Raw genomic sequence first — 26,649 nt, forward strand, 5'->3', positions numbered from 1 at the left:
TTAAACCTATATGTATTTTGTATATATAGCGAAGTCTTTGATCTGCATAAGGGCATAGACCTTTTCGGCCAAGCTTTTCTCGCTGCCAATCGTTCTGGCACACTTCTTGGAGTCGCATGTTATATGGCCTAAAACTTGATTGTATGTCTTGGTGGGTCGTGGCGCGGTAATGGCCCAATACCCAATAAGAAAGATCAACGGCTACGTGAATTCGCGCGCAGCGCGAAAAAATTTTGAAAAAATTGTATGAATTTTCAAAAAATACTCTATAATTTATGCTAATTCAGGAAATAATTTTGGGCCCCCCATCGAGCTCGGCCCCCCCAATTGGGGGGTTTGGGGTGCGGCAGTTACGGTGCTGGTGGGACGTGAATTCCGCCATGCCAATTCGCCATAGAGTACTAGCGATCTTAGCGATTAAAATGCGTCGGCTTTACCCCGACCTAGATTGCATTGATGTCCTGCACTCTCTGAAACATAAAATTGACATGGACTTATCAGGATAAGGATACATCTATACAGCTGGATAAGATTATAAATTCATTGCAAGACAGGAGATTACAATCGCGTATTGAGAACTACATCAAAGAATCTTACGATAGAATTGTAGATTGAGTGCTACGGTCCAGCAGGCGTATATACGGTGGGCTACTTATATTGTGAGGTTCGAAACTACTAAATAGGGATAGTGCGACCATTCGGTGCGGAAAGTGTTCGGTATGCGAACCTTCGTAATTCACAACTTCGAATTCGCAACGAACCTTAGTAATAGGTATACCAGAATTTTCAGCAATCAGGGCATCGATTGCATGGAATTTTGCGATGTTTGCTAAACATATCACGCTATTTTCGGTGTAATCATCACAAAAACTGGATTCCGTAACTGCAGTATCGTGCCTGGTCGATATAGACCCAAATTCCCCTGCAGTGGTAGAGTTATCAATGTCTGATGAGACCGGAAACTGTACATTTGGTTCCTTGGCGTGAAATGCATCTAAATTTCGCAAATTATTTGAGTACCCGTGCAATACTGTGAAGTCACAAAACCATGTAGGTTCACGTTCACAGACAACCTGTTGATCAAAATTAGTGTTCAAAGGAACCAATACCGTTCACGCGTTCGCGGCTTGCAGCACTCCTATCGGGAATGATGTTAGGGATTGTTCATAACGGAATACCCTCGATTATTGACTGTATAACGCTGGGATGCATTTATGTTATGATGTTACATATTTTGTCATATACTTTCAAACAGCCAGGATCTCCTTCCATAGACCATACGGTTTAGCTCTTCCACGAATTGCGACCGTGAGGTAAAATTCACCATCCAATACGATAATAACATCTGCCACCCATGTGTATAGTCCATTTGCATTGAGTGGGGAATAGGGATCAGATCAGGACCAGTACGACATTAAGCAGGGGCCATCATGCGAACAGTTCTGTGATATAAAATTTGAGCGCGTCAAGAACAACAGATATTTGCAGCCAGATTGAACGAACCCAAATGACCTGATAATTGAATATGAAAAGTCAGCTGCAATAGCGATAGCTAATTCGCTAATGACCTGGAACCGATTTCATCGAATATTACAAAAAACGCCGCCCCGAGACCGTAAATGCCAAATTCTTCTTTAACGGGTGTTATATGGAACACTAAGGGTTCTATGAGTTGTGAGTCAGTCTCAGGGATTCCGTGGAGGCAAGGACACACACTAAACACTCATACATATCATTTATGATGGCACGCGCGTCTCGGTCATCAAGGGTTGCAGGTCATGAGGCCCGATCAGTAATCGAATTGGTACTCTTGTGGTCGTATGTCGTGTCGTGTGCAGTGGCGCACGCGTGGGAGGTTGGGGTTCGGATTCGACGTAAGCTAATTTGTATTTATTCAATTGATATGACGCTGTTGTCTTTCGACCGAACAATACGATGAAACTTTACGGAGCGAGTCCTCGCATTTCTGAAATGATATCTGAAAGGAAGCCGCGTATGTGCAAGTACATTCACGTGACGTTTACGTTGGTCGTGAATACTATATTTTATTGGTTTGTTTTTCAACAGTCTCTTGACGCAAAGTTCATTTTGTCCACCAGTAATATATAGTAATGTGTAACAGGTGTAGCTAGTTGTGTACTGTGGTAAATTTTTGTTTTTATGACCAAGTGAAAATTTGGGGTACCGCGAAACTCGCAGATTAGCGTAAGTGTTCCGCGGGTTAGCAGCAGTTAAGATTAAGAATCACTGCTGCATATTAAGAACAAGGGACTTGATTACTTAATGCAGAGAGTCAATATCGTTAATCATTCCTGTGCTGAGGTCTGAGTCTTCAATAAATGTGATTCCCAAAGAGCGGATCTCCGCGTGGTAAATATCTTGTAACCGCGCAGTAATTATTGATTATGTTGTAAATTCCGTTCAATCAATCTCATGTCTGTCCATGCGTATGTAATGCGATAATGGGTCATAATCATATCGGCTGTAACATGAACCTTCACACATACACATATATAGAGAGAGAGGTACGCGATATTTATACATGAAAATATATATTTCCAGATCCCTGATAACCATCGTAAAAGTTTAATGTTGAGTGAAAACGATATTTGGGTTATAAAAAATCTAAACAGGATTTGTATCGCATTTCCATATCAATACTATCAATTGCATCCCATGATCCAGACGAATGCTTATTCTGTCGAAAATTGATACCTCCTGGGATGCATCAATATGGATAAAGTTCTCGACACCTTTCGCACAGCTCAATTTGCAGCTTTTGGTAGTTCATGCGAGCGAATTACGAGCGTTTTCACAACTTATCTTACTTGAGTAGATTTGAGGTCAGTCAATTCTACGTCTACCTCAAGTTATTTTAGGTAGCTTTTAAGAGTACTACGTCTACTCGTACCTGAGTGAATTTTTGCGTCGTTACTTCTACTTCTACTTGAGTAGCTTTCTTGACTACTTTGACCACCTCTGTAGTGTATTTGGGAGATATTGTCTGAGTTTAATGGTCACTAAGGGCGGAGACCATAGAGTTGGCTTATTCGGGAAAACACTAATGGTTTGCTAAAAACTGCTAATCGTGGCAATCTACTTTGCTGGATTGAATGTTTCACCAAAGATCTTATCTAACTTTATACGCCACTATTAATAGATTTAGTCAGAGGATTATTACTCTCCAGGTTAAGCTACCATTATGATCGCGGTTCTTAGTCACGCACGCTGTCGGAACAACAAAATAAATAGGCCTTTAGCCGTCTTGCTTTACAAAAAACAGGTCGATATACAAGCGTATTGTGTAGTGGACATTTCCTGCATCTCATCTTGAAGGGGTTGATATTTGGAATATTTATTGGAATATAATATAAATGAAATATAATATATCGCATGACTCACGGAAAATTTCCAAGCCTACATATCTGTTGTGACATACAAGTGGGGAATGCGATCGATGTAATTAGTTTACGTTGTTGGCCCTTCACTTACGGTATTGATCTTTGTGGGCCGTGTCGCGCGCATCAACTAAGGATTACATCATTATCATTATTACTTCGATAGTTATTGGCTACGGGCTATAGAAAACTATGCAGGCAAGCATTATTGCATTAGTGAGCAAATGCTCGGTTAATAGCTAATTGAAATTGACAATAACAAATGTTGGAAATTTGATTGCACGCGTCGCGATAAAAATACTTGAACATAACATAAAATTTCATTAACAGAGATGCTCCGTACTGACCCTCGCCAAAACGAGTCGGTAGAGTGCTGAAAATTACATATAGCCCAAATATTGAACTGGGCTTTGTACATGCTACATGCGTGATTTCAGAAGTTTGGTTTACGGCTTCGGTTTAGCAGTATGGTATCTTCAACGTATCGCGAAGGTCACGTAATGTCTAAACAGTAAACACGAATAGGGATAATCCGGTGAACCTTACCCCGGAGGCGTTTATGCATGTAGCCTACCTGTATGCTTGCTGAATTCTTATGAGAATGAATTCTTATTCGATATGAATTGAACTTGATTCAATTTTTAAGTCCTCGCGAATCATGCAATTTTAACTCTAATTGTAAAAAAATGTGCAGTTATTATTTGAATTTTATTCTACTTTGGAAAGCCACATGTTGCACAATAATGCCGTCGTCGTGAAAACCAATTGTACGCAAGTGCCCGTTCAGTTTGCAATACCCAAGATGAAGTCGTATCAGTATCGATGATTCCCTTGGTAGCCCCAGTGGCTGCGAGATTTCGTGTGCGGCGATTATTCGCTTGTAGAGATTTTCAGATTCATTCGCCCGGAGGCATGCGGACATATTCCATCAACAGTGGTTTCCAAATTATGTAAACATTCGCTTCCTAATTTGACCGTGGCCCCGAATGCGGTCGTAATGGTTGCGAGTATATACAGCTGATATATCAGGCCACGCAACCAGACTCGGACAACTACATAACTGTTTCAGCTTTCCTGAATTAGCTTAGAGTTAGAATTATAGCTAAACAAGTTTTACCAAATCAGATTACAATTAGAATTACTGAATTCGCGAGAACTTCGAAATTGTAACGAGTTCAGTTCATATCAAATCAGAATTCTAGCTCATATTCACGAGAATGACAAATATCTCTATAGTATTTCCAGGAAAACCAGAAATGAGATTAGAATTAGAACGAGAGAGTAGAAACATTTCACTATTCAGATTAGAATTAGACTTGAAGCAAAGAAATATTTCACAAAGTAAATTATAATTAAATTACTGACCTTTCGCTATTATTAATCACCTGAAATTAGCTAGTTGTCGCAGTCTGGTCAGCGTAATTTAGTCTACGCGGCGGAAATATATTCTCAATAAATCGAGACGACTTCACACCGCGGCATTCGAGTGATTTACCTCTTTCACAGAAACTATGGTATTTCAATAGCGTGACACAGGCTGCTTTAACACCCAAAGTCATGGGTCAGTGTTGTTCGGGTGAAAAGCATAAAGAAGAAGAGGATGTCGCCTTACCGGAGGAAGATTTGAATGAACTCGTAACTACGACAGGACTGGATGTATCGGAACTGAACAAGTATCATAAGGATTTTCTGAAAGTACGATTAACAAAGAGTATGATATTTCGTCGATTTGAATTTGATTTCCCCCCTCTACAACTACTAGTACGGTTCCATTTAAGATAAGAGTTGCTTAGAAACTATCTGTTTAAAACAAATTCCACTTCAATTTTTTTTTCAAAAGTTGCAAAATCAAGTTATAACTGAATCGTAGGTTATATTGAAGTGAACCCGATAATTTTGGGCTGACACTCAGGGGTAATATGGTCAGCAGCTGGTAGATTTGCCGTGATGAGTTTGCAGCCGAAAATATTTGTGTTCATTTCAATATGAACATACTATTCAATTGTATATTGAAGTTCTGTACCTTCAAGACGCTGTTTATGTCATGTTTGTCTAAATATTTTCAAAAAAACATGTAGAATGAATGTTATGACGATTTACACTAGAAGTATTCGGCGTACATGATATGGAATAGTTGAAACCTAGAAATCCTCATCGGTTCAGCAGACATACCTCGCGTGTACTATATAACTTATATATGATAATTATAGGCATGGCCTACTACAGGCCGTTAAAATACCACATGATAATGTCGTCCTGGTAAACGATATTCTTGGACAGGGGTCGGAACCGTTATCGTCAAAGGAGCCGTATTGATCGTATGGTTTCAATTGTAATTCCCAAGGAGCCATATCATAAGTACTGTCAATTTTCACGTCACAGATGAAGTCTCGTGATGTGATTGTGAAAAAACGTTTTAAACATGTTTGTTTCAAGTTGATTTTTGTGATAACTGCGACCGTATCTATTAGCAATTAGTACAGTAACATATTGTCAAATGCATGCACTCGTATCTCATGGATAGGCTAACCTTTCCGAGAATGTTGGGAATTAATCCTGTGCTGTGATCAATCCCCGGTCGCCCGGGTTATTTTCACTAGTCGCAATTGTGAGGCCAAGTCAAATAAAGCGATTCTTATGTCTTTCCAAGGACTATCCAAGCGGGCACTTGACGAAGAGTCAGTTCAAAGCGATATATCAAGAGTTCTTTCCGGACGATCCGAAACGCAAGAACTTCGCAGATAAACTTTTCCAGACCTACGACCAAAATAATGACGGTAAAATGATACGCATGAGAATACCGCGACCGCTGTAGTTTGTCATATACGTTACGTCGTATTCAAATAATGAATAAGGTTCGGCAAAGCAAAAAGCTTCGAGTCGAAAATGTGTCAAGTTCGAACATGTAACTTTTACGCAAGCACGAGGAACATGGAACCAGTTCCACATCACATCAGAGATAATTTGGTATTTTTCCGACCATGCCTATTTCGTTGCAAGTTACAATGCTGACGTTGATCTAACGTGATGCGTAGCTTTGTATACTACATATTTCGTGTGCTGCTATACGACCAATCCATGTTTGAAGGCTTGCACAATGGAATATAGTATCGGAACTCTTTGATAAACGAGAGTGGGCGCTAACAAGGGACATAAGCTGATGTTCACGGAAAAGCGAGGCCACAACCCAATATCGGGTTTATCTCATGAATTCATCAGATTTGCCAGCATATATATTAGGAATTCAAGGCCTTTTATTCATTGATTAGAATTGTGATACCATATCATGCTGGTGACATTAATTATCGCCATGTAAGATTTTAACTTAGCAGTCATGCGTAGCTCATTGTGGTAATAAGCAATATAGCATCTTGAGCCGGGCTGGCCAACCTTTTCAGCCAAAGGGCCACATTTGATTGACAAACTAATGCGCGGGCTACCAGCCGCGCGAAGCGCGAAATTTTTTTGAAGTTCATAGGTCAATAATATTGAAGCTTGACTATCTTGCGGGCCTGATGTATTTCGCTGGGCTAAATTTGCTAGGACTGGGCTACGCGGTGCCTGGACATATCGATATCGAAAGCTGCGACCAACATGCGCCAATTGGTTGGTTGGTTTTGAGGTATTCATGGTGTTTGTCGACTACTATGGTCATTTACACCAGATCGATATTCTTTATATATATTCCGTAACTGCCGACTTTCAGCACGGCCCACTTCCAGGCTTTTTGTAAAACACCGCTTACGCGGATGAGGTGGCGAGGAGTAGCCTAGAAAAACCTCCAACACTTGGATATAGGAAATGCCTAAATCATTTTATGCCTAGGTTTCATAGTCGACGGTCTTACTGCGAGCGCAAACGCAAGGTCGTATATGTTGGACGACACTTTGTCTCGTAATCGCGAATATAGTTTGACTCAATCTGATACATTAGGAGTTCTTTCAGCTTCACAAAGGGGCAACAATATCAAAAACAAGAAATCAAGTGACACCATGTTGCGCGAAGCTTGTCCAAAAATTTTACATTTGATAAACCCATCCCAAATTATTCTGCTTTATTGTAGTGTACGAATATCTACCAATATGTGACTGGCTGATGGATCTGCCAAAGCGCCGGAACTGATATTTTAGTCATCACATCTCAAGTGCCAGACACTAATCAAATTTTTGTTTGGCCTTGCAAGTTTACAATCTGTGCAATACAGTTTGGTGATATTAGAAACTTCGGAAATTACCTCGCGGGCCACTCAAAACCTTCTCGCGGGCCACGGGTTGGCCGGCCCTGATCTTGAGGATCATATTTATTGGACGGGAAATTGGTGCAATCGATTTCGAAAGGCCTTTGCCCTAACGTTCAAAGGTATGTTAATCATATGAAAGCTGGCGTTTGAAGGTGTCTGATTTATCAAATATTCATCCTAAATGTATGACACGTCAAGCTTGCAAGTTGATTAGAAGCTCAGCGCGACACCGTCGATGTTCTAGAACAGGGGTGGCCAACCTTTTCGGCCAAAGGGCCACATGTAGTTGTCCAAAAATTGCGCTGGCCACTATAGCCGCACGAAGCGCGAAAGTTTTTCAACCTTCTGAGTTCAATAATATTGTTACTTGAGTATATTGCGGGTCTGCTGTTAATCGCTGGGCTCCGATTGCAAGAACAGGACTGTTCAGTGCCTGGATATTTCGATATCGGAAGCTTCCGCCAACGTGCATCAAATATTTTGTGCCTAGGTTTCATCGTCGACGGTCATTCTGTGAGCGCAAACGCAAGGTCGCATGTTGGGCGACACTTTCTTTCGTAATTGCGAATACAGTTAGGCGTTCTTTTTTTCATTTTCAGAAGGGGGTAGGCTACATAACAATATTAAAAGCTAGAAATCGAGTGACAACATATGGCACGAAGCGTGAAAAAATGTTTACTTTATATAAATCTATTGCAAAACATTCTACTTTATTGTAATGTACGAAGATCTACCAAAATGTGACTGGCCCCATGGATTTGCCAATGCGTCGGAACTGATATTTTAGTCATCAACATCTCAAGTGTTGCGGAAAGACTAATCAAATTTTTGGCTGGTGGGTCACGGGTTGGCCACCCCTGTTCTAGAAGGTGGCTCTTCACGTTCATTAATCAATCAAGCCAGAACGTTTGGGTCTTATTCTGTTTGGATCCCCGCACATGAAAAAAGTGGTATTCTATCACACGAGTTCGCGTTGATGTTAGTAAACTTAGCAAAGTATAGAAAGCTGGCTGCGTAATAGCCTATGTTGTTCATTTTGTGGTGTAATATCTTAGAAATTTTGATTGCCCTTATTTCCAGGAATTACCCTTCTATTTAACATGTCCTTACTTTGTTTAAATTTCAACAAATAAAAAGTGTTGTCGTTCCCCCCCCCCTCCCCCGATATGCTGACTTCAAAGCATCTAAACTACTTCATTAGGTCTGCATGTAAATCATTCTCTCAGAGAGTTCATGGAGGAGAAAGTTTACAAGATTACGAGTTCTAAATCGACTGTAAAGCTGTGAATGATTGGTAAATTTATTAGAACGAAATTGCACCTATCTTAAGATTCTAATTATGCTAATTACGTGGAATAGAATATACTTTGAAATGCGCGTGTGTAAAAATCCATTTCGGATTCAGAAGGGTTTCAATCGCACCTTGACGCACGACTAATGTCTAACAAAGTGACATTAATCCAGAAATCATGGACAAGACAATTACTTAAAGTCACATATGATACCATGGAGCACAAGACCGTGCTAATAAATATATAAAAGGTTAACTTCACTGCGTTCTCCTTATTTTCGGGTCATTTCCTGGCTATAGGTGCATTCTACATTCTACGTACCAGAGAGGAGTCCTCGTAGTTGTTCGATCTGATAATTTGATATCTACTACAAAAACAAATATGTTTTGAATATTTTTTCGGTTTCTAGCTGCAAGGCCCATCATCTCATAATATAATTCCATAATGAACTAAAGGGTACTCGTAGTAATACGTGAGGTAAAGCGGGATTTTTCAGGTTATTGAATAAATTTTGTTATATCGGTAGTTATGTTTATGAGACCAGGCTTTGTTGTTTTGTGGTATTCATATTGTTTGTCGACTACTACGATCATTTACACCAGGTCAATATTCTTCATTTTCATTCCGTGACTGCCGACTTATAGCACGGCATAAAGACCATAGATAAACCTCCAACACTTTGGTACAGGAATTCTGAAGTCGACCTCGGTCGGGCTCGAACTCGCAACACAATGTTACCAGTGTTGGGATCAAGTCACTACCTTCGAGTCACGAGTCATTTCGAGTCATTGCACATTTTGACTCGAGTCAAGTCAAGTCAATCGATTTTTGAAGGTGACGCGAGTCAAGTCAAGTCACTCGATTTTTGGAGGTGACTCGAGTCAAGTCGAGTCAAGTCAAGTCAAGTCACGAGTCAAGTCACAATTCAAGTCAAGTTGCCTTTTCGAAGTATGAGGCATGATTACGTCATTACATTTTGCGAGCTGTCTGAAATACCGATGGCATGGTCATTGATTTTGAACAGATGAGCGAATATTGAGTTGAATATGCACGCAAGAAGGCATTGTATTGCTCACATATACGTAAAACTGCTTATTGCCCGTTTATAGTTACCAGCAGAAATAGAGAATTAAGAAAGGAATTGATAAGATGCTATACATCACCCATTTACAAATTGATGTGATACAATTCGAGCCGGCGCCAATGGCTGAGGGCTATATAAACTATATTCGAATTCAATTTCAATAAAACCAAGAGGTTTGGTTGAGGTAAGACAACAGAAATAGACATTTTGCTATTAAATTACTTACTATACTTGTTTACGACAACGTACACTGTAAGCTTCGTTCACTCCATTTGCGGTCAATTTATTTGTGAGAGAACAATGTAGGCTCAGTAAAACTCACGATCATTGAAGGATTGGTCGCTCTCCCAGGTTACACCAGCGTTTTGCGAAAAATCCGATGATATGCAAGATGCAGCGATTTTTATCCTCACCGATGACTTGATGACTTGAAATTGACTCGTGAATTTTGCTCCGAGTCACGAGTCAATCCACATTTCTGATACGCCGAGTCAAGTCAAGTCAAGTCATTTTAGCAAAGTGACTCGAGTCAAGTCAAGTCATACGAAAAAGGTGACTCGAGTCTGACTCGAGTCAAGTCATGACTCGAGTCATCCCAACACTGAATGTTACTGCAGCCGCAGATTATACGACTGCGCTATCTCGCCAAACGTGAGACCAGTGTAATCCGCTGTAACTAAAATAACGAGGCTTTTCTCTCGATATATGATGAACCGTGCTGACTTGTAGCAACACCACCCGAATTTCATGTCCATGACAACATTCACTATCAGCAATGACAGTACGGAAACATAGGAAGAAAAAAGTTCTATGACTCTATTTGCATGAAATGTTCTCGTTAAAATTTGTGTCGATGAGTCTATCACGCGCACACAGAGCTCAAAAGGTTTCCGCAACCCTTGTGTGTTTCGTGTCTTTTCATCTGAAAACTGCATGCAGAGAGATAGCATTAAAAATTGCCGACGACATTTTCCAGGAACCATCGATTTCAGGGAGTTCATGATAGCTCTCAGTCTTATTTCGAAAGGCACGGTTCGCCAAAAACTGGCTTTGGCGTTCAGTCTGTATGATTCCAATGGCGACGGCGTCCTTTCGTACGCTGAAATCTTGGAAGTAGTGAAGGTAATAAAGCTATTCTATACATATACGATAAAAGTGGTCATATCATATGCGATTGTCTTCATTTTAGGCAATGTACCACATGGCTGGGGACCCGATCGTGTGCGAAGATGTCCCGCCTGCAGAAACATTTGCAAAGAAGCTCTTTACAGAGCTTGACAGAAACAGTGACGGTGAGATGAAGTATTTACAGTACAACGCTGAAAAATGTTAGAGCGTGGGTCGCCAACTCATAAAGGGTCGCGATTCGCGAGCCACTTTTCAAATTTCCTAGAGGCCTCGGCCGCATGAATTCAATGGAGTTAAAAATAGGCCACACAGTTTAGCAATCACGGTTTTAAAACTTTTCGTCAGTACAATCATAGTGTCCTATACGGTGTAGACACCGCGAGACGGAACGGCTCACTGCATTTGGGGTACGTCTTACATTCCATTTGACCAAAGGCAACTTCACGGGCATTTTAGACCGGCTTGCCGAGCGCCAAATTCAATAAAACGGGTATCAACGGAAAGCTGCTGCTGTACTGATTACGAAATATAAATTTAATTCTGTTCATGGTCCTGGAACCACCCAAAATCAGCCTAGAAATTTGCATTGTGATCTAGTTTTGGCAATTGTGACGCAACAACTCTGTCTGGCAAAACGAGAGTGACTCAGCTGAGAAGAGTCTGCAATATAATGCCAAAACTTTGTGCGTAGTACTCGTACCTTTGGCTTTGAACCCCTGCCAGATCATACCGGTTGGCAAATTCGACTAATTAGAGCGGAATGCCGGTAATCTAACTTTTGCTTTTCCTGAAGATGCTACAAGAGAACTGTACGGTGCTAAACTAGGGTAACCATATTTTTGTGAGGAAAATTCCGGACACTCTTTTGCGTCCACTAGCGGATTTTAAAATGAGGTCTTTCTATTTGTATGTCAATATGTCGCTACACAAGCAAAGCTTTGCCTATCGACCAGAGGTGGTCAGAGGTCACGATCCGGACCAGGAGTAGCTCTAATATAATCTTAAGTCGGTGCATTTATGTGGTTATGTGTTGTAACCAGGACCGAATCAACATTTCATCAGCCCTCTCCAATCCAAATAAACAGTGATCTCAGGCTGAGCCCACAATATGGTAATCGATGTAACTTCTAGGGGGGGTTACTATATAGGCCTACGTCTGGTTTCTATATACGTCTAGTCGTAAAATTTTGTAACAGACATCCGTCTATAATCTTGGTTCCTACATATATTACTAAAAAAATATCCTCTCTCCGCGCACATGAACATAGTTAGCGCCTTAGCGGTGGAGCTGGTATGGAGGATGATGTCTTTGAAAGTCCAGGGAACGTAGTTATACACCGGAAAGTCATGTCATGTCACACGGAAAAGATATTTATGAGCGTAAATGCCGGTCCACACCAGCAGGTTGCACATCCAGTGGTTTTCAACGTTTTATGGTCGCGACTAGGGATGGTGTGAACCCCTGAAAGGTTCAGGTTCGTGTGAACGCGAACCTTTTTAAAAGGTTCTGTGTGAACACGAACGTGAACCTCATGACGTCATGTGACGTCATATTGCTAATTCCAACCCTATCTTTCAATGAAGGGATAGCCTATATTAATGTATAGACCTAGCGACGACTTGGGCCACATAATGCAACAATTCTGAAGTAGGCTACATATTGGCGTTTTGAACGTCGCTAAATGTATCAACTGAGGCAATCAAAGGATATATTATTCCCATTAAATCAATATCTTTCGTCGCTTTGCCAACAATTTCGACGAGGACTTACCAGGGAATATACGCTTATCCCTTAACGGTGTAGGCCAGACTGGACAATGTATTCGGTGTCTGAGTATTGCTACATTGATATTGAGCAGAGTGTAAAATGGGTTTGTATACTTGCTACCGATATTACCCCATTAAGAAGTTATACAGCAGTAGCCAACTCCTCAATCGCCCGGATTTGGTTTTAATAATGCAGTAAAGATATGGAGTCAAGATTGACCCCGTACGCCTTCTCGAATTTTTACATCAGAAAACGATATCAATCGTATTGATTGGTTGAATAAGCATCCTTCGCTGACTACGTATTTCGCTCGTGATGTTATGTGATTGTGGGTCAAGCTCACAGCAGAGAGTCACTAAATATTCACAAACGGAAAGCTGCATATTTTGACCAAACTTTTGTAACAAAGCAAGTAAAACTTTTGAGATTGTCAAGGTGCATGCTCGTTTATTGTTGATTTCTAATGCTGCCAGCGCCATGCATAGAGTGGCCCGGAGTTGACATGCAATAAATTTGAACCAAAGATTTCATAATGAAGTCAAAATTGCAATATATGAAAAAGATTCACAGTGCAGAACCTACCAAGGTTCTGTTGCGAACGCGAACCTCTAAATTTCCGAGGTTCACATACAGAACGCGAACGTGAACCTCACGTTCACACCATCCCTAGTCGCGACTAGGGCTGGGCACAATGATTCGAGTACTCGAATCTGAATCGAGTATTAATTTTGATGATTCGAGTCGAGTAGTAAAAGACGATTTTTTCGAGTACTGAAATTAGACGTTCCTGGCAACTGAAAGTTAATTTACTAACGAGAGTTATAGTTTTGGTAATATTTCCCAATGAGGAAGCCTTAAAACCTTGATTGGCGGCATCTCAGCATACGCGACATAGTACAAAGCTAGGAACGTTACTAGAAATAACACATTTCCTAAGTCATGATCATCCCACCACATTGTCAAGAAGTGCAATGAAATCGGGATGGTCGAAAAAATACCAAAGTATCTTTAACGTGACGGATAAGAGGCATTATGTTCTTCGTGGTGGCATAAAAGGTACATATTTTAACTTTGACATAGTACATTCGGTTGTGACGTCATAATGAGTGATACTCGAACACTCGACTCGACTCGAAGCATTTAACGTGATTCAGAATCGAATCACCCAGATACTCGATTTTGCCCAGCCCTACTCGCGACTCCATTTCTGATTTGAAAATGTTCAGTGGCCCAGCTCAAAATTTGATAAGCTGATCACTGAACACCGTTCAGCACCTTTGCCCAGACTCACGGCCTATTTTGGAATCTGATTACCATCAACATCTTCGCGAACCCTAGATTCAAGGCAAGCGAACCCCGGGTTTAGGGTCAATATCTTTGACTAAAGCATATATAAATGGCCTTCATCGACTCTAGGAATATACCGTTCTCCTATAATTGCGATTACATTGCGAATTATGCCAGTAAATGATGGTTATTTTTATTTATTTCTATTGCATGTTTTGTGGGGTCGGAGGTGATCCGCTTATTAAAAATCAATATATGTGACACTAAATCGCGCGCAGAAAAGTTCCGAGTGGCATAAATCTGCCCAGAACAATATCGTTTATATTGATATTACGAAAAAAAACCGAACTTATTTAAGTTTTCAAAATTCCGGACATTTGGGCATATTTTAGAAATTACTCCCGGACGCAGTTTGAACAGTGAAATTCAGGACGTATGGCGACCCTATGCTAAACGTACCAAACTTGTACGGACATTTTCCATTCTTCAGCTTAGATAAGAAGCTCCGATTTGATATGAATTGAAATTATTCAATTTGCTATTTCTAATTCTAGTCTACTTAAGCAAAAACTGCGTAGCTAATTAACTAATTTGACAAAGCTGAAAATTTCCCTGGTTGCCTAATCTGCACTATAACAATCAAACTCCCGAATCCTATTCCCAGGAAACATCACCATCGAAGAATTCACGGAAGTCGGTTCTCAAGACGTGACCGTCGCGAATTTATTGTTAGCAAAAATAACGGAAGACGAAGACGACGAGGAAAACATCTGCACGCCGACAGGTAACGGCACCTGAACCGGTACAAAAACACCGCAACCAGCCGGCGTGGAAATGCTTTACATGCAGGACAAGCCTGCATCGGACTTTCATTGTTTTTATTTCGAGTCCCAAAGGCAGACGCAAAGAGATATCATGTTTGATTGATAGTGCACTTGCACGATTGCCTGTACGTACAGGTCGGGGCGCGATATCATTTCAAATCGGAGGCAATCTTCCAACAGACTAACGTTCGTCATTTGCTCTTTCTCGGCTTCATGTCGTCCGCGCAGTTTCGCAGAAAGATGTACGGCTTCACGTCTGGATTGTAGTGCTCGTGACCCTGATATTATACAAAGATTACTGATCTATTCGTGAAACATGGGTCGGACGAACTGATATAATCAAGTACTTAAACGATAGGTTCATTGCCCATAGGTTCATTGCCCATAAGTGGAATTTTACCAACAAGAATTATAGTTTTGATAGTATTTTCCACCGAGGAAGCCTTCAAACCTCGATAGGTCGCATCGCACCATACCAAACATGTATTACAACGCTGCGTACGTTACTGGAAACGTCATATCTGTGAAGTGATCAACACACGCCATCGTCATACAGTGCGGTGAAACAGGTATCGCCGGAAAAAACACCGAATGATCTTCAATGTGGTGTAGAGCAGGCATTATATTGTTTGTGGTCGCATACGGGGTGCATATTCAACTTTCCACATCATCCATACGGTTGTGGCCGCATAATGAGTGATACTCAACTTGGTTTGCTAATCCCTACAGATAACTGGAGGGCAAAATGATTTGAGTAGGGTTGTAATGACTGGAGTCTTCAATTTGAAAAATGACTCGACTCGAGTCACTTACTGAATTGACTCAACTTGTACTCGAGTCATTGCGCACGACTCAATACATTCTATATAACTTAATTATTGTCACGTCACTTTGCTAACATTCATCGAGTGTCCGATATTTTTTGTTTGAATATACGTTATACATGCTGAGATTGAAGAAAAGAGACCATGCTACATTTGATGTCGGCTTACTTTGCATACAAAATTTACAGAAGGCGCCTGTTAAAATCACAGAAGTGGGTACTGGTTAGAATAGGACACATTGGCGAGGTTAACAGCATACTCAAGTTGAGAGCTCATAGTTTTCATGTTAAGGCAGCATGAATATCGCAAATTTTCATTATCTTATGTCAACTTATAAGCTAACCCAAACACTGCTGGTCTTATGTACTAGGGTCCTGGTTCAAACATGCATTTCATTAGTTGCTCAATACCTCTCTTATATTCCATAAACATCTGGAAAGGCTTGACAGTTTGGGAACATCAGTGTCTATATATTAGATTACAGCATTAGTAACACGAGTCCCAACTGACCTACATAATATATATAATCATAATCATGTAATGACTAGGGCTGGCCACAATATTATTTCGAATACTAAGATGACAAGTTCCTTGTCACAAAGAGTATTTATCAATGAGCATTTTGTATTATAGTTTCGATACTTTTTTCCACAGTAACATTGAAACCTCGATTGGTCGTATCCAGGCCCACAAAACATAGTACAAAGTTATACACGTTAGTCATGATCAGCTCACAGTATTATCATAGTGAACTATAGATAAGTATAGTCGGAAAAACACCAGATCATCTATAATGAGATGTAGAACTTGCATGCAGTAGTCGCATAAAAGGTAGACAGTCATCCATGCTGTTATGGCTTCATAATGAGTAATACTCGAAGCCTCATACCCACACTAAAAATTCTAGTGTGCATTCAAATGTCCAGCTATTAATCGATTATGATCCGAATGAATACTCCACATACCTTAGACCAGTCATAGCTGGCGGCATACGCGAAAATATCGCCGCTGTAGTTAATCGAACAGCAAGATATCGGTTGATTCAATTGCTCAGAGCCTTTCAACTTGGTCCTGGCGTCCTTGTCCCAAAAGTTGTATCTGCCATCGGACCCCACCGTACTCAGAGTGCCAAACACGGGATTGAATGATATTCCGTTCACCTGAATTATAGGAATAGAATTACATATCTTAAATACATTATTTCAAATCCAAAATTTAGAACACTGCTATTACCTTGCTTCTAATGGTTGGAATTGAGACAAAATTGCTAGCTTACGCATTGAGCTTTTTAAAATAATTTATAATTTTCCGACACTAATTACTATTCCAATTCTAGTCTAATTTGGAAAAAAGTGTCTAGCTATAATTTTAATTCTAATTTGAAAAAGTTGAAATTTTGTAGTGGCTAAACTCTGCTAGGTAGTTTAGCGATACTCACAGCGTAAATATCTTGAGGATTGCTTGCCGACGCATTTGGTGAGCGGTGGCACTTGAACGTGAAATTGTCGCGTCTAAAATTTCAGTATGCAACTTATGTCGGCGTTTTCGAATAAGTGCAGAAAAAGAATCGACTCACGGATTGCTGGTTTGAATGTAATGTATCGCTACCCGCCCTTCAATGCTTCCGAGGGCAAATCCGGCGGGGTGCGCGTTGTTCTTATCCTTGAAGATACTGATACAGCGGTGCTGATGAAAGAAATTGCATTACTCACACGCACAACCACAATTTGCTACTTGAAATACGTGACTTGTAAAAACTACTAGTTTTACAAAATGCGCAACTAGAACTACTCTCTACCCAAAATTAGAACTAGAACTAGTCACTTTCCAAAACTAGCAACTAGAACAACTACTCCCTTTCCAAATCTAGAATTACCGTAATTTTCCAACGCCCCCATGTATAATACGCACCCTTAAAATAACCTGCAGATTATGGGAAAAAGCCTGTACCCATGTATAGTTATGTTTTAATATCAGATGTCATTCTGTTTTGCGATATCACTGTTGATCAATCATGACATAACGATCGCTAATCATTATACAATTACCAGCATTGTCTGTAATCCATAGTAGATAGCAGCCAAAGCCCGCGAGGCCGGACACGCGATGGTTCAGGCCATCGACAAGAAATCTTGCGCACGAGGCCTATTACAGATGCGATTGCTCAGCACAACGGTTCTGTCGTGCGCACCAGGCCTGTTGGAGATGCGACTGTGGTGTTTAGGCCAGCGATTACATCTTGCGCACATGGCGTGATGAACACGCGATTGTTCAGGCCTGTCGTTGACGCTATAAATTAGCGAGGATTGCGGTGCGAGCGTGCAGCAATCAATGACCTAATTTCGCTCGCGTAATAACAGCAAACCAACTCAGCGGGCGATGGTGTGCTGTTGTGCAGCGCAGACGGCTCTCGCTAATTGGCAACATGCTTCTCGCTAATTGGCAGCGCGTTACACTGATAATACGAATTATGGGGCACGATGGCTGAATGTGATGGATATAACAAACAGGAAGAAAGGTGTGATTTCAAGTTTGATTTAGAGGAAGCTTTTTTTCAAGGCTTGTTGTGCACATGCATAATACGCACCCCCCGATTTTAGGACAAAAATCGGTATTGCGCATTATACATGGAAAATTACTGTACTCACTTTCCAAAACTAGAACCAGAACAAGTCACTTTTCAAAACTAGCAATTAGAAATACAACTATTTGTACTCCCTTTACAAAACTAGAACTAGTTACTTTCCAAAACTAGCAACTAGAACTACAACTACTGCATTTCCAAAATTAGAACTAGCACTACCCACTTTTCAAACTGTGCAACTAGAAACAATCAAATAACAGTATTTAGTTGACCGTCAACTAAGTAGATTTGTAGTTTGCACAAGTCTGCGAAATACTAACCTGATACTTCAGTGGAGATTCAATCTTTGTGTATTCTTCGGGACCGTTTTCAAGTTTGTAGCAGATCAACTTTTTGTCCGCACAGCTGACCATGGCCATTGGAAAAAGCTGGAAAATGCCCCCATGATAACGTCAATTATAATTGGAGAACATTTCATGATACTTACCACATCAGCGCAATAAACGCGTTCCGGCATACTGATGCTCTTCATGGGACTCGGCGATCTGGTATCCCAGAACTGTGCAAGTAAGACCAATTAGCCCGAGTTAGGCATGGCAAAATAGGGTGACTTTTCAGAATTGTTTAACTAGAAAATTTTTAGCGTGTTAAAACTTGATTAGAATTATAACCGCACAGTTTTTCACAATTATATCAGAATTAGTATTATAGTTGATTATTTTTCAAATTAGCTTCAAATTAGAATTGGAGCTACACTGTTTTTCCAAATTGAGTTAAAATTATAGAATTCACTATAACTTGAAAATTGAATTAAATTCCGAATGAAAAAGAAGTACCGTTACCACGGGTTCTTGACCTTTTTCAGACCGCAGCCCTCTTTGAAAATTTTGAAAAGTTAATGGCCCGCCTATTTTTATCAACCATTTGTACAGTAACTTTGGTAGTAGCTATTAAATATATAACACACAATAATCATTTTCATCATCTCTTTTGTTATAGTGGGTTGGACATGAATTTTATCAATATTTTTCTTGGCCCGCCTGGAAAGGCTCATGGCACGCTAAGGGGCCATGACCCACAGGTTGGAACGGCTGCTGTAAACCAAGCTTGGCTCATTTTGTTCTATACACTTCTCCTGTAGCATTTTCAAATGAACCAGTGATGAGATTAAACTTAAAGCTGGTGCGTAGAAACATCTCAAAAGTCCGATAAGAGCTAGATTACCGGCATTTTGCTGTAATTTGTCCAATGAGGCAACTAGAATTATCTAGTTGTCCACGTTTTGAGCGTATGTATATACCTTCAGGGTTTTGTCCCAACTGCCTGTCATGAGACAGGAGTAGTTGGAACCTTTAATCCAGTGGCAGGTTTTGACTGGAGCTTCGTGCTGGGCAACCTGTGAGTAAAAAATGGCTTTATCAAACTACCGAGCAGGATCGAGATTTCAATTCCTCGTCACAGGACGAAGGACATTATTGTGTGTGGTCAGCTAGGCAAGGATCGAAGAAGATGCAACATTCAGGAGCAGTGGTGTTTAATGAAAACTCTGACTTAATTAATGATGAGCAAATAAGTGGTGGTCTACTGTTGAGTTTGAGTTTGATTTGGTGTCGAGATTCGAGCAGGCCCATCACTCATATAACGTTAGGCACAGCACGCGAGGCATTCGACATCACTCAAGCAGAGTTCAAAATTGTAGGTTTAACGGGACCTGAACTCGAAACTGAACAGTCAACAGTCAACACAATGACTTGGACTCGGACACGAGTCGCAACACTATGACTTGCAACACCACAAAAGTGAGATTGACTTTGTCCCTGTCTTTTTTTTATTAGAATATGATGCGAGGTATAGATCAACCGAAAATAATCTCGTGCTTATTAGCTTTCTAGTGGCGGCATGCGCTCTAGATACGGATTGTACAAGCATTACTAAATAGGCAATAATTTCACTTCACAAGACTCCAGCCTTGTCACTTTAGTTTTTATAGAAAGATTAGAGCCTCATATCAATATTATCATATTATTTTCTACGGTCAGTCAATACAAACATGCGATATAAAACTGCTTTTTCCAATTTTTATCCCATAATCTCGAAAAATGTGTGAACTGTGAAGGACTCCGCCAGCTGGCGCTATGGGCTGGCAAGAACGGCACAGAAACGTGGTGCCAGGAATCTCACCTTTTCAGCGGAAACTGAACGACTCGTATTCGATCCAAAAATTATAATTGAAAACGTCTTGCGACCGAATTAGTGCGACCCCCCACCTTCAACACCAGCACTGATGATGTAATCCTGCAGCTCTGATGAGCCATAAAATCACCCACATAATCGGGTAGTAATAGGCTACAATACGCCATGCATCAATATTAATCAGCGGTTCTTAATGGTCAACTGTCGCCAAGCAGATCGTATTAGCAGTTTGTTGTCATGTAGTCATGTAGTCGAAGTGAGCAACCATAACTCCATTAATAACTTCTTCAGGTATCCCGATTTCGGAGATCACCTCAGCTATCCAACAAAACCAAAGGCAGTATTCTGCAGTTGATAATCAGCAAGATATTGATGGTGAAACACCACAAGGAAATGTCACTCCAAGAACACGGATAGCCTCGTGCTACATATTTAGGATGCTCTAACAAGGCCTATCCAGGTCAGACATAGGAGACTTATAATTTCCAGGTCCTACTGGTACTCATTGATATACAACCGCCGCCTGACTCGATAAGTTTGCACTCAATACCTGGGAGCAATTGAAAAACAAAGCCAAACCTGTTGGAACTGATTTGATGCTAAATCCCAAACGTTCGCAGTCTTGTCGGCAGACGCGGTGAAAACCTTGGTGCCATCCTGCAGATGAGAAGAGATTCAACAGATGTTTCAATAAAATTTGTGTAAAGTTTCCGCTAAGCTTCAGCTAGATTTTTCAATAATATTTGTGAAAAATTTCTACTGAGTTTCAGCTATCACATTACCGGAACCCAAGCTGGTTCAAGCAGTTATTGCGGGTACACTGTAAATTTATACAGAACTGCAAGTAGAAGTAGCGATATCCAAGACATGACAAAACTACTTCAAGTGGAAATAAAGTACGGTAGGCTACTCATGTAGTTTGAAAAGGTAGTTTTAGTCAAATCATCACATACTTTTAGAACTTTAGGTTACTTTCAAAATTGAACAGGTTATCATCGTGAATAACGCTAAACAGCTAATGGCACTACAAGTTACTCTTAATTATCAAATATATACTCAACCATTGTAATACAGGGCTATTCCGACTAGTTGATAAAACACATCCTCAACTAATTTATACTTTACGAAGCCCAAAGCCTGAAAATCAAATAGTTTTGCCTAAAAAGGCGGAAGTCAAAAAACATACCACTTGAATTGCATATATTTATATCTGAAACCCAGATATTTTTGTCGACACTTGACCAAGGTAATCGTCAATAACTAACGAATTCAACAGAAATTTTCACATCTAAATTTAATGAAGCAGTGCAAGCAGGAAAACCACACAGAGGCAGAGCCAGAGCTCTAAAAATCACATTTTCCACTGCCCAAAGTTACCCAGATCTGATAAAATATGAGAGGGACACTTTGGACATGACATTTTCTCATATTTATTCGATGGGAAGCCTGCTGATATTTCGGCCATGGTCTCTGCTGTCAACTTTTCAATCTATGGCTCACATGCGATCAATGTCTGGTGGTAAAAAGTTTAATAACCATCAATTTTGATGCAATTCACCCCCGCCACGGCATGGTTATGTTTATTACACTGTTTCAAGGTTAATCATGGCCAAAAGAAAATGAAAACTTTAAATAAATTTCATTTTCTCAAAATATATAAATGGTGATAAGCTTCTTTGATTCCACAGTGTAGATATAGGTTAGTTGATGCGTGTAAGCACTGAATCAAACCAAATTGACATTCACTCAACGCTCAGTGTAGATGTCACATAATGTATAAAGTCATTTCTTATCAGAATTAATCCATACATGGAGCAAAAAGTCAGTAAGGCCAACTTACATCATTCCAACAAACATCTAAAATCGGTCCTTGGTGCATTTGCTGGGCTTTCGGAACTGCTTGGCCATTATCTTGAACTTGCCAGCATCTGACCTACCATACAGAGAAATAATATAGTAATCAATGAGTTCAATATCGACTTACAAGAAAACTCGACCGCCATGTACAAACGGCCAATCTAGGTAATTGACTGTCAGCTATCTACTGGATTTTTGAGTAGTTCCAATGCTGGGTTTAGTTGCAAGTTTTGAGAAATAAGTAGTTTCAGTTGGAGGTCTAGTTCTAGTTGAGAGTTTTGAAAACCGAGTATGTACCGCAGTTCTATATTCAGTTCGAGATGGAGGTCTAGTTCTAGTTCTAGTTCTAGTTGCGAGTTTTGAAGTCAAAGTTCTAGTACTTGTTGATGATTTTCAAAATCAATAGTTTCAGTAGCGAGTTTTGAAAAGTGAGTAGTTGTAGTTGTAGGGCGTAATTCTAGTTGTGGATTTTGAAAATCCAGTAGTTGGTACAAGTGTAATATTAAAACACTCACATCATTAGCCCAGGAACCAGCAACAAGTATATTTGCATTTGGACTGAACTTGATGCAGCTGACACTATCCTCGGGCGGACTCTGGACTTCGAAGTCTTTCATAGGATTGTGATTGGTCGAAGAAGCTGAAACAGTCATTGGCAATGATGTTATCTTAACTCTGCACAAATCACTTCAAACAAAGTGAAAAGTGGGCTACTTTCTTTTTCTTACCAAAGAGTCAATTAAATAACCTATGGTAATCGATAGCTGGTATTTATAAAACACAGTAGATCGACACTAATGTAACCAACGTAATGATGTACATCATGTGTCAAGAGTAGCCTAACCACACACAATTATCTTGAGTCTAGTCTGCTCTCTTATCCGCGAAGATACGAGAGTCAGAAATCAGGGTTCCACATCCCAAAATATATGGTGTTTATGATTGGTTTAGGATTAGGGTATCAGTGGTATCACTGCGAATCTTTCTGTTTTTCTGCCATTCTTACATCATCAAGTGCTTTATCAACACATACTAACCATAACCATAAGAGATACAGTCACAGATAAGGTCAAAACAATATATTGTACAATGTACATGCTCCGCATTGGCATTGGTCTATCAAGTATGCTGGACCCCAATTGTGGAACAGCATCTCGCCGGCTGTCCGACAGTCCTAGAGAATGTCCGCATTCAAGTCGAAATACAGCAATTTCTTCTAAATGAATACTAGCCAGCCTTCAGGATTATCGGAACAACGACCTAACATTGATCTCGCCTTCCACCACATGCCACCTTAGTCGCTTGCGTCTTATATTCTCAGCATTCCTTTTCATTCAGTGTTCATGCCTCTTCTCTAGTTCGCCTAGGCCCATGTGGGTGTCTGATCTCAAAGACCACTTCAAGAGGTTTCGACACCTTCCTATCATTTTCACATCGCAGTTTTGTGGTGTTTTGAAATGATGAAAATATCAATAAACAGATACTGATACTGATACTTACAATACTACGGCAGCATTTGTGGCGACTTCTAACTTTTGAGAAACAAAAATTTTAAATATTTTAAATATTTTTTCAATTCTAACTGAGGACCCGTGATCGTGTGCAATAGTGCTCGAAGTCGGAGTGATCCCGTGTGCAGCGGACACCAATTCCTTAAAATATCATCGACATGACAATGACATTAACATTACATTATAGAGACTGATGCGGTAAACGTTGGTTATCGTGAGGTTATCCCCAATTAGGGAAAATGGCCTTACAATTTATGCGCATCATGCAGCAGAAATATAGGCGAATAACCCGACAAGCGACGAAATACTAACCTGAAAATCCCGAGTTACCGAACATCTCGGGCATTTAAGTCGCGACTTCACTTGCAATCAAAAGTTATACAGGTAGTTATGCTCTCTCGCTGATACCTTCAACTCTTTAAGAGTCAATTCAATACCCGGCAGAGAACTGAACTTTACTGTACTGCACAGAACGTAACCAGTATAGATGCAAATTGAACTTCTGTATTTCGACTAGCTTGGTTTGGGACGGCACCGGCAACAGACAACCTTGCGCCGCGAAATACATTTGCATCATACAGTGGCAGCTCAGTAGTGCAACGAATTCAACGTGAGCTACAACTTTGTGGAGGACTTGTGGAGCAAACGATGAGTAAATTTGAAAAAGGCATGGATTCGAGGTGAGAAGTGACATGATACTAGCTTCTTTGTGCAATTAAATTTATTTGCGGCTCTTTTCCCAGTAATTTATCTTTCTGGTCCTCGGTGTCCATCTGTCCAACTATCATATTATCATCAAAACAAATTGCATGAAAACACATCACTCTAATAAGTATGCCGCGGACCTAAAGCGTGAAACTATAGAAATTAAACATGGAACGGCAACGACCGATTTTGCAGCTTCGTTCCGCTTCGCCGAGGCTGGAGTGGGGAGTTGTTTTGCGTAAGCGACTGTAGGATTTCTGGCAATCCAAAAGCTATCTTCCCGAGCGCAGAAATTATTATTGAATCTGGTCTTGATCTAAAGCTACTGTTGCACCGATTCCGAAAATATAGATTAAAATAATGATCAGGTACTGATCCACCTACAATCAGTTCTCCAAGTCTGAATTAACGGCATTGTTCGAACGATCGGAGAGTCGAAACGGGTCATTGTTATGGCCATTGTGTTGCGGTTACCCGATTGTTCTGAACAATGCCGATATTTCAGACTTGGAGGACAGATTCTAGGTGGATCAGTGCCTGATCAATATTTTAATTTATAATTTCGGAATCAGTGCAACAGTAGCTTTCGATCAAGACCAGATTCAGTAATTTCTGCGCTCGGGAAGATAGCTTTTGGGTTGCCAGAAATCCTACAGTCGCTTACGCAAAACCATTCTCCACTCCAGCCTCAGCGAAGCGGAACGAAGCTGCAAAATCGGTCGTTGCCGTTCCATGTTCAATTTCTATAGTGAAACAGTAAACAGTATCTCGCTACCTATCTGACACTGACAGTCGTCGAGCACGTCCACCTCCACATTCAAGTCAACATACAATACAAGCAGCTTCTACTGAATTAGACCTTCAAGATTACCATCTACGATTTGAAAAATATATCGACCTCGCCTACCGACACATGCCACATTGATTTTCATGATAAAGCGATGCCTTTGCTTGTATTCCGTCCTGATCATATGGCAGTTGTTCTTCGAGGACGCAGTATGTTATTCTTGTGCGCTATTAATTCCGATGTGATACATAAACTTGGCAATTTCTAGCTTCCTCATATCTCCCATGACCATAACATCAAATCTTTTGAGTAGCAATTCATCAGTTGCACATCTAGGCTCCCTTGGGGCCTTGGCAATGACATAGTTTTTGCAGCGGGTGATTCGTATTCTTGCAGGCAGCACCCAAGCTTATATCACAGTATTGTGGTGTTTTGAAATGATGAAATTATTACCTAGCTGTCTGATTTCAACTTAGACACCATTCTATCTTTTCACTGTGCGGCAATCTTGTGGCCTCGGTGAGTCGACTTTGATGACTCCATACCGAGCCTCCAGTCTACCTTTCATGTATCGCGTTCCACCAAGTTTCAATTTTGTTCTGTGTGACGTTGATTTGCAATAAGGACGAATAAGGATCCCTCTCTCTCTCTCTTTCTTGAAATCACCAGCTTTAATGGAGCGTGAAGTCACAAGTTCTAAACGCCAATGCAGCATAAGCAAAACATAGACCGTTTGCTGATAGCTTGGGCAGTATGACTGAGGACTTGAAGAAATTTCTCTACAAGCAACTCAGCGCTGTGGAAGGACTACTGGCTATTGTCGCTTCGGACAGAGACGGTGTTCCTGTGCTAAAAATCGCCAGCGAAGGCGCTCCCGATTACACCCTGCGACCTGCGTTTCTGGGAACATTTCCGCTCGCGGCGGACCAGGCGGGTAAACTCGGTTTCGGGCAAAGTAAACTTCTGATTAGTTCGTTTAGTAAGTACACCATCGTTCAGTTCAATTGGAACCCGTTGACTGTCAGTTTTGTGACCACGAATGCGTGTAACATCGGACTGATATTGGAACTAGGGGAAGAGCTCAAAGATCACCTTGCTGGAGTGAAACAGGCGGTTGCTGATATTTCCAAGTCAATTTTCAATCAGTCGTAGGACAAATATCATTTT

The 26,649-nt window shown here is 40.6% G+C and overlaps 4 protein-coding genes across 4 annotated transcripts in view; 3 read left to right on the top strand and 1 right to left on the bottom strand.

Annotated features, from left to right (window-relative positions):
* LOC145447021 (uncharacterized) overlaps nt 1-26,649 on the top strand; it is a 238,583-nt gene that overhangs the window by 66,627 nt on the left and 145,307 nt on the right. The window lies entirely within an intron of this gene.
* LOC145446844 (neurocalcin homolog) lies at nt 4,870-15,181 on the top strand. The gene is made up of 5 exons (XM_080325217.1): nt 4,870-5,093; nt 6,049-6,175; nt 10,991-11,136; nt 11,204-11,306; nt 14,862-15,181. The coding sequence occupies exons 1-5, from the start codon at nt 4,956-4,958 to the stop codon at nt 14,993-14,995; spliced, it is 648 nt and encodes a 215-aa protein (XP_080181343.1). The 5' UTR covers nt 4,870-4,955; the 3' UTR covers nt 14,996-15,181.
* On the bottom strand, nt 14,892-24,554 carry LOC145446843 (mRNA export factor-like). Its single transcript, XM_080325216.1, has 11 exons — nt 24,303-24,554; nt 22,995-23,119; nt 22,463-22,555; nt 21,202-21,279; nt 19,730-19,825; nt 18,917-18,988; nt 18,750-18,857; nt 17,422-17,531; nt 17,284-17,356; nt 16,811-17,005; nt 14,892-15,299 (listed from the first exon to the last, which is right to left on the bottom strand). The coding sequence occupies exons 1-11, from the start codon at nt 24,334-24,336 to the stop codon at nt 15,213-15,215; spliced, it is 1,071 nt and encodes a 356-aa protein (XP_080181342.1). The 5' UTR covers nt 24,337-24,554; the 3' UTR covers nt 14,892-15,212.
* LOC145446966 (ragulator complex protein LAMTOR3-A-like) lies at nt 26,236-26,634 on the top strand. The gene has a single exon (XM_080325369.1). The coding sequence runs from the start codon at nt 26,236-26,238 to the stop codon at nt 26,632-26,634; it is 399 nt and encodes a 132-aa protein (XP_080181495.1).

Source organism: Botryllus schlosseri, chromosome 9 (genome assembly GCF_051294905.1).
Source record: "Botryllus schlosseri isolate E-star chromosome 9, Bs_hap1, whole genome shotgun sequence".
Lineage (NCBI taxonomy): Eukaryota > Metazoa > Chordata > Ascidiacea > Stolidobranchia > Styelidae > Botryllus > Botryllus schlosseri.

What these genes read in the sequence shown, in the direction of transcription:
- LOC145446844 (XM_080325217.1), top strand. Translation starts at nt 4,956, where the DNA reads ATGGGTCAGTGTTGTTCGGGTGAAAAGCATAAAGAAGAAGAGGATGTC. An exon ending in ATCATAAGGATTTTCTGAAA is followed by an intron (nt 5,094 to 6,048) that starts GTACGATTAACA and finishes TGTCTTTCCAAG; the next exon opens with GACTATCCAAGCGGGCACTT. An exon ending in CTACGACCAAAATAATGACG is followed by an intron (nt 6,176 to 10,990) that starts GTAAAATGATAC and finishes GACATTTTCCAG; the next exon opens with GAACCATCGATTTCAGGGAG.
- LOC145446843 (XM_080325216.1), bottom strand. Translation starts at nt 24,336, where the DNA reads ATGCCCGAGATGTTCGGTAACTCGGGATTTTCAG. An exon ending in CATCAAATCAGTTCCAACAG is followed by an intron (nt 19,826 to 21,201) that starts GTTTGGCTTTGT and finishes TTTTACTCACAG; the next exon opens with GTTGCCCAGCACGAAGCTCC. An exon ending in CCAGCTATGACTGGTCTAAG is followed by an intron (nt 15,300 to 16,810) that starts GTATGTGGAGTA and finishes GTATAATATCAG; the next exon opens with GGTCACGAGCACTACAATCC.
- LOC145446966 (XM_080325369.1), top strand. Translation starts at nt 26,236, where the DNA reads ATGACTGAGGACTTGAAGAAATTTCTCTACAAGCAACTCAGCGCTGTG.